The sequence below is a fragment of the Colobus angolensis genome, unplaced genomic scaffold, assembly GCF_000951035.1.
Source record: "Colobus angolensis palliatus isolate OR3802 unplaced genomic scaffold, Cang.pa_1.0 Scaffold448, whole genome shotgun sequence".
Lineage (NCBI taxonomy): Eukaryota > Metazoa > Chordata > Mammalia > Primates > Cercopithecidae > Colobus > Colobus angolensis.
This window is the reverse complement of record NW_012117910.1, coordinates 496975-505510: the sequence shown is the minus strand read 5'-3', so window position 1 is coordinate 505510 and position 8536 is coordinate 496975. Positions and strand designations below refer to the sequence as shown.

At 37.8% G+C, this 8536-nt stretch overlaps 1 protein-coding gene across 3 annotated transcripts in view; it reads right to left on the bottom strand.

Annotated features, from left to right (window-relative positions):
- Positions 1 to 8536, bottom strand: part of HORMAD2 (HORMA domain containing 2) — a 108683-nt gene that overhangs the window by 79589 nt on the left and 20558 nt on the right. For all 3 annotated transcript variants that reach the window (XM_011957684.1, XM_011957687.1, XM_011957685.1), the window contains 2 exons: positions 4902 to 5043; positions 56 to 119 (listed from right to left, as the gene is read on the bottom strand). In XM_011957684.1, the coding sequence (XP_011813074.1) occupies positions 56 to 119; positions 4902 to 5043 (206 nt within the window). The remainder of the gene's footprint in view (positions 1 to 55; positions 120 to 4901; positions 5044 to 8536) is intronic.

Below are 8536 nucleotides of genomic sequence, written 5' to 3'. Positions count from 1 at the left end.
TTCAGCCATGATAAAAACAATGTTGTTCAACTTTTATAGAATTTCTATTACTTACCATCTGATAATATGCAGTGACCCAGGACATTTTTTATCTTCTCGGAGGATTTTTAAACTGAGGTCTACAAAAACAGAAACACAGTCTATTTTTGTCTACTAAATGACTGCTGTACTGAAATTGTCCATGCTAAATAGGGTATTTCCTTTAACTATTTTATTTATGTAATTTATTTAGTTTTATAGCTTATAAAAACATTTTGGATCTCTGAACATCTACTTTAAAAATAAATCCTATGTTAAGAAGTAGCTTAGTCTCAATTTTGATTACAGTTAGGAGTTTCCCCCTTCTAAAATGTAGCACAACTGAGTTGGCTCCAAAATCAATTTGTGTCCCTTCTTTGCCTCTGTAGAATTCTAAGTAATTATGAGGTAGTGTTGAGACTATCTCCATTGGCCAACTTAAAATATACACCTCAATCTCAGTCATTTCTCTGTTATTTCTCTCCCTCTCAATGAAAAGAAAGGAATGAAAAATTTCACATGGATTATTCTCAAATACTTACTTTATCTGAAATCTAACTACCTTTTTATACTTAGGAAGAATAGGAATATCATATTAAGAGTCTGGGTTTAGGCCGGGCGCGGTGGCTCACACCTGTAATCCCAGCACTTTGCCGGGCTAAGGCAGGAGAATTACTTGAGCCCAGGATGTCGAAACCAGCCAGGGCAACCTAGTGAACCCTCACCTCTAAAAAAAAAAATTATCTGGGCATAGTGGCACATGCCTATAGTCCCAACTACTCAGGAAGCTGAGGCAGGAGGATCACTTGAGCCTGGAAGGTCGAAGCTGTAATCCTATAATGATCATGCCGCCACACTCCAGCCCGGACAATGAAATGAGACTCCGTCTCTAAATAAATAAATAAATAAATAAATAGAATTTTGGTTTAAAGTAGTCCAAGATCAATCACTGATTTATGTGTGATTTTGCATAAGTAACTTCACCTTTTCATATTGTTTTCCTGTCCTAAAATTGATGTTACCTGTGTCTCTATTGAGGGATACAAAAATTATCCTGTGTTGATATAACATTCAGAAATTACAAGAGAGTGACACAGGAGTACTAAGCATTTTTATGATGTATATTACTTTAAGAACAAACATTGAAAGGGAGACATATCACTTCCACAATAACTGTCACAAAAAATAAAGCTATAGGGAATGGTATCATTGCCATTGCCTAGGGTAGTGACTGGCACACAGTATGTGCTTATTACCAACAATATGTCTTTCTCAATTCTATGTTCTAGACACGAGGGGAAACTGCAAATATGTTAGATATAAACACATTCACTATTACAAGTTTGTATCTCATAGACCAAAAGATGTCATAATACAAATGAGGTTGTTGTGATTGCAAATACCATGTTTATGTGCTTATAGCACACATGCATTTTATTGATGCTCTTACATTGCTTAATATTTTTTTCTTTTTTGTGACAGAGTCTCACTGTATCACCCAGACTGGAATTCAGTGGTGCAATCACAGCTCACTGTAGCCTTAAGCCCCTAGGCTCAGATGATCCTCCCACCTCAGCCTCCAGAGTAGCTGGAACTACAGGCACCCACCACCATGGCCAGCTAATTTTTTGTATTTTTTATAGAGATAGGGTTTCACCGTGTTGTTCAGGCTGGTCTTGGACTCCTAGGCTCAAGCAATCTGCCCACCTTGCCTTTCAAAGTGTTATGATTACACTTTGGATTACAAGCATGAGCCACCATGCCCAACCAAGAGAATTAGACTAAAATGAGGCCAAGGTATATCATTAAATACAGATGTAAGAAATTTTAAATTAGATTTTGAAAAATAACATCTTACAAGGCAGCTTGTAGCTCTCTATATTTATTTTCAAAATGATAGTTCCTATTTTAGTGACAAGTCAACAAGATTCACAATCCAGCTTTTTTAAAACTTTTTTTTAATACTTTAAGTTCTGGAATATATGCGCAGAACGTGAAGTTTTGTTCATGAGCCATGGTGGTTTGCTGCACCCATCAACCTGTCAACTAGGTTTTTAGCCCTGCATGCATTAGGTATTTGTTCTAATGCTATTCTTTCCCTTGCCCCCCATCCCCCGACAGGCTCCCGTGTGTGATGTTCCCCTCCCTGTTTCCATGGGTTCTCATTGTTCAACTCCCACTTATGAGTGAGAATATGCGGTGTTTGGTTTTCTGTTCCTGTGTTAGTTTGCTGAGAATGATGGTTTCCAGTTTCATCCATGTTCCTGCAAAGGACATGAACTAATTCTTTTTTTATAGCTACATAGTTTTCCATGATGTATATGTGCCACATTTTCTTTATCCAGTCTATCATTGATGGGCATTTGGGTTGGTTCCAAGTCTTTGCTATTGTAAATAGTGCTGTAATAAACATATGTGTGCATGTGTCTTTATAGTAGAATGATTTATAATCCTTTGGGTATATACCCAGTAATGGGATTGCTTAGTCAAATGGTATTTCTGGTTCTATATCCTTGAGAAATTGCCACACTGTCTTCCACAATGGCTGAACTAATTTACACTCCCACTAACAGTGTAAAAGCATTCCTATTTCTCCACATCCTCTCCAGCACCTATTGTTTCCTGACTTTTTAGTGATCTCCATTCTAACTGGCATGAGATGGTATCTCATTGTGGTTTTGATTTGCATTTCTCTAATGACCAGTGATGATGAGCTTTTTTTCATATGTTTCTTGGCTGCATAAATGTCTTTTTTTTTTTTTTTTTTTTTTTTTTTTGAGACAGAGTCTTGCTCTGTCGCCCAAACTGGAGTGCAGTGGCCGGATCTCAGCTCACTGCAAGCCCCGCCTTTCGGGTTCATGCCATTCTCCTGCCTCAGCCTCCTGAGTAGCTGGGACTACAGGCGCCCACCACCTCGCTCGGCTAGTTTTTTGTATTTTTTTACTAGAGACGGGGTTTCACCGGGTTAGCCAGGATGGTCTTGATCTCCTGACCTTGTGATCCGCCCGTCTCGGCCTCCCAAAGTGCTGGGATTACAGGCTTAAGCCACCGCGCCCGGCCCATAAATGTCTTCTTTTGAGAAGTGTCTGTTCATATACTTTGCCCACTTTTTGATGGGGTTTTTTTTTCTTGTAAATTTGTTTTAAGTTCCTTGTAGATTCTGGCTATTATACCTTTGTCAGATGGATAGATTGCAAAAATTTTCTCCCATTCTGTATGTTGCCTGTTCACTCTAATGACAATTTCTTTTCCTGTACAGAAGCTCTTCAGTTTAATTAAATCCCATTTGTCTATTCTGGCTTTTGTTGCAATTGCTTTTGGTGCTTTAGTCACAAAGTCTTTGCCCATGCCTATGTCCTGAATGGTACTGCCTAGGTTTTCTTCTAGGTTTTTATGGTTTTAGGTCTTATATTTAAGTCTTTAATCCATCTTGAATTAACTTTTGTATAAGGTGTAAGGAAGGGGTCCAGTTTCAGTTTTCTGCATATGGCTAGCCAGTTTCCCCAGCACCATTTATTAAATAGGGAATCCTTTCCTCATTGCTTGTTTTTGTCAGGTTTGTCAAAGATCAGATGGTTGTAGATGTGTTGTGTTATTTCTGAGGTCTCTGTTCTCTTCTATTGGTCTATATATCTATTTTGGTACCAGTACCATGCTGTTTTGGTTGCTGTAGCCTTATAATATAGTTTGAAGTCAGGTAGCATGATGCCTCCAGCTTTGTTCTTTTCGCTTAGGATTGTCTTGGCCATATGGGCTCCTTTTTGGTTCCATATGAAATTTAAAGTAGTTTTTTTCTAATTCTGTGAAGAAAGTCAATGGTAGCTTGATGGGAATAACATTGAATCTATAATTACTTTGGGCAGTATGGCCATTTTCACGATACACAATCCAGCTTTTTAAACAAATAAGATTTTGAAAAATTGTTGAGTCCTAGGTACTTGGGTTTTTTACTTTTTGGTTTTTTGTTTGTTTGTTTGTTTGGTTGTTTTGAGATGAAGTTTTGCTCTTGTCACCCAGGCTGGAGTGAAATGGCACAATCTTGGCTCACTGCAATGTCTGTCTCCTGGGTTCAAGTGATTCGCCTGCCTCAGCCTCCCAAGTAGCTGGGATTACAGGTGCCCACTACAATGCCCAGCTAATTTTTGTATTTTTAGTAGAGACAGTGTTTCACCATTTTGGCCAGGCTGGTCTCGAACTCCTGACCTCAGGTGATCCACCCGCCTCGGCCTCCCAAAATGTTGGGATTACAGGCGTGAGCCACCATGCCTGGCCGGTACTTGTTTTTATAATAAGAGAAGAAAAGGGGCCAGAAACAGCTTGTAATATAAGGAAATGAGATGATAAGTTTAAGAGCACTGAAACAAAAGGAATGAAAGTAGAAGACCTGGCAATTGAGAAAAAAGCCAGAACTGATTAGAATAATAATTATCTTAATATCCATGTGAATCAGCAAGTGAGTATGGCTTTTTTTTTCCCCAGCATTTTTATATATGTTAACAGAGAGAAAAGGTTTTCACTTGGTTCCTTTGAACTTCCTCAATGCCAAAGTGTACCTTAAAGAACAAATTCAATTGAGACACAAAATAGTGCAAATCTACAGCATTCAAATAGATTTTGATCTAGCTGTTGCTTTTATACTGGACTTGTCCAGACAGATTTCTTTTTTCTTCCATCTATCACCTGGCATCTAGCCAGGAACTAGTAATTCCTATAAGTAAAATCACTACACACAGTAAAATTAAAATGGAAAAATGGATTAGCAAATTGGTCTTGAAGAACAGGCCCTTAAGTTGGAATTAGCACACTTTGTGAGAATTTGTCTATTCCTGCTAAATAGAGAAAGGGGCTACAACAGCCAAAGAGACTAGTTAGTTTAACTTTACCATCCAAATGGCGTTCTCCATAAGAGCTCTCTGGAAACAGGCCCCTTAGGTATGTTATACATGAGACGGAAGTAGCAAAAAGTTTCTTCACCATTTTCAGGGACTCATGCTCATTAGTGATTTGGGATGGGAAAACTGTTTCCTGGAAAAACAACGGAGGTGAAAAAAGATTAGTATTCTTTAATATATTCAGTTCAGCACATCATTACCATAGATATAATGAAAAGATTTCTCAGAACTTCAAATTTGATACATTTGAAGGTAATCAAAAAGAAACAGTGCTTTGAATATTACATTAAATTAGATCTTCATAGGCAAGGCAGAGCAGAAAGGCAGAAACAATTACCCAAGTAATTCAAGACTAAAACAATTTATTTCATAATGATCCATGAAACTGGAGTTTTATTATGATTATATAATCTCCTTCTCTCTCATACACTCCTCAGACCCTACTGCAATCTGAATTTTACTCCTTTCCTTTCTACACTATTCTCTCCAAAGTCACCAAGTACAATCCTATGGTTGACCTCTTCTCATCCCTCATAATATGTAACTTCTTTATATTATCTGACACTGTTATCCACATACTCTCTTTTCCTCTCCAAGGTGCCATAACACTATTTTGGTTTTTCACCTATTCCTACGTATCTGTCTCAGTCTCTTTTATTTTTTTCCAGTTGTTCTGCTCTTTAAATGTTGGTTATCCCCCAGGATTCTGTCTTCAGGCTTTTTCTCTTTTACAGCTGTCTTCTTGAATAATTTCATCTAGTTTCATAGCTTCAGCTACAGCCTATACAGAAAGGATTTAGGGTTCCTATTTCTGTTATGAGTCCCAGTTCTATATTTTTATTTCCTGAACATCTGCACCTAAACTACTTTGTAGATCACTTAAACTCAGTTTATCTCTGCCACCCCTGGCTAAAACCTGATCCCAAGTCTCATTCTCAGACTAGTGAATCAGCACTACTCCAGTCATCCAGGTTAGAAGCAGCTTCATCTTTGTCTTCTCTCTTCTTCATACCCTACTAAATTCTATTAATTCTCTCTAAAAGAGTTCTCAAATCTATTTTCTCCTTTCCCTTCTCACTGCCACTGGCTTGACTAAGGACATACTCAATTATCTCCTTGATTACTGCAGTAGCCCCTGATTTCGTTGCTAACAATTCTTTTATTCAACCTGTCTTCCATATTGCCATCAGAATTAATTTTCAAGGATACAAATCTTATCAGTGTTCGTCCAGGATAGAGTTCAAGTACCTTAGAGTGGGATTTGAGAACTGTCAAAATCTTATTCTTGTTTAGCTCTCCTGCCTCATCTCGTACCCCTTCCTCCCTACCCACACTCCCTTATTCTCTCCCATGCACCCTACTGTCTAGCCATGTGGAATTGCGGCTATTCATCTACTATTCTATTGCCATGTATTTCCACACTTTTGTGCTTTGCTTAAGCCAGAGCTCTGAGGAATACAAAGCTTCTGTAAGATGTCACATAGTGTTCTATAAAAAGTATCAATACTAGGAATAGCTTCCTGCTAAATTTTATGTATGTGTATATATACAACATAATAAACAAACTTAAATCATTGTTCTTAGATGATTAGATAGTCTTCATTAAGAAATAGTGTGCCGTAAAAGGAGTGTGATAAGAGAGCAACTGGTATATGAATTTGTGACTTTTGCTTCAGTATGTAAGGAGCATCTACCAAGAGTCATCTTGCATATAGAATATTTGCTGATGGATAGGTTGTGCCAGTATCTCAAATTATCATTTCAACATATGCTTGACATACTATGTGTACTGTATACACAATGTTTATTGTGTTTACGTATTAAAATAAAAATAAAAATTTGATCTGTTTTTCTTTTTCTTTTTTTTTTGAGATGGAGTCTCACTCTGTTGCCCAGGCTGGAGTGCAGTGGCCCTATCTAGGCTCACTGCAAGCTCCGCCTCCCGGGTTCACGCCCTTCTCCTGCCTCAGTCTTCCAAGTAGCTGGGACTACAGGCGCCCGCTACCACGCCGGGCTAACTTTTTGTATTTTTAGTAGAGACGGGGTTTCACCGTGTCAGCCAGGATGATCTCGATCTCTTGACCTCGTGATCCACCTGTCTCGGCCTCCCAAAGTGCAGGGATTACAGGCGTGAGCCACCACGCCCGGCTGATCTGTTTTTCATAATTATTCTGTGAGGCTGCTTTTTGCTGTTTTCTTTAAGCCAAGCACAAAATATGTCTCATGAATTCCAGTCAGTGTTGTGTCAATACATTATAATTTTAAAGTATTTTCTAAATATTAACAAATTAGACTATATTAAACTTTAGAACTTCTGTTCATTAATATACTACTAAGAGCATAGGTCTTACAAAGGACTCATATCCAGAATGTATAAAGAACTCCTAAAATTCTTTAAGAAAGACAAATAGAAAAGTGTCTATTTGTATGAAAATAGACACTTAATAAAAGAGCATATCCAAATGACCAATAAACAAATGAAAAAGTGTTTAAATTTTATCAGGCAAGTGAGCATTAAAATCACAAGGAGGCCAGGGGTGGTGGCTCATACCTGTAATCCCAGCACTTTGGGAGGCTGAGGTGGGCGGATCACTTGAGGTCAGGAGTTCAAGACCAGCCTGGTCAACATGGTGAAACCCCTGTCTCTACTAAAAATACAAAAATTAGCCAGGTGTGGTGGAGGGTGCCTATTATCCTAGCTACTCGGGAGGCTGAGGCAATAGAAACACTTGAACCCAGGAGGCGGAGATCACAGTGAGCCAAGGTTGTACCATTCCAGCCTGGGCAACAGAGTAAGACTGTCAAACAAACAAACAAACAAATCACAATGAGAGAATACTACACACCCACCAAAATGGCTAAAAGTTTTTAAAAGGATGTAGAATAATAAAAACTCCTAAACACTGGTTGTGGGAGTGTAAATGGGTACAACCTCTTTGGAAAGTTGCTTGGCAGTATATAATAAAGCTAAATAATCACATATCCTATGACCCATATTTTACTCATAGGTATACATCCAACACATATGCTTATATGTTCACTATAGGACATGTATTAGAGTATTAGAAAAGCATTATTTGTAATAGACCCACGCTGGAAACCACCCAAATGCTCATCAACAGTAAAATGAATAAAACTGTGGTATATGCCCCTGATGGAATACTATATAGCAATGAGAATGAATGATCTATAACTATACCGAGTAATACAGATGACTCTCACTCATAATGCTGAGCAAAAGAAACCAGATACAAATGAGTATTAGTGTATGATTTCATTTATATAAAGTACAAAAGCAGGTGAAACTAATTTATGCTGTTAGATGTCAAGATGGTGGTTTATCTTGGTGGGGAGAGGTAATAATAACTAGAAGACAGCATGAGAGAGAGTGCTGGTAGTGTTCTGTTTTCTGATCTGGCTTCTGGCTTACAACAATGTGTTAAGTTTGTAAAAATTCATTTAGTTGTACACTTATACATTATATGAATATATTCAGTAAAAATGTTAAGTGTTTGCTGGTCATATAAGTTTGGAAAATGTTGTCTTATGCAGTTCTTTCGGCCAGGCATGCTCTTTTTCCCATTTCCAAAGTATGAAAAATCTTTTTCTTTTTTTTTTTTTTTTTT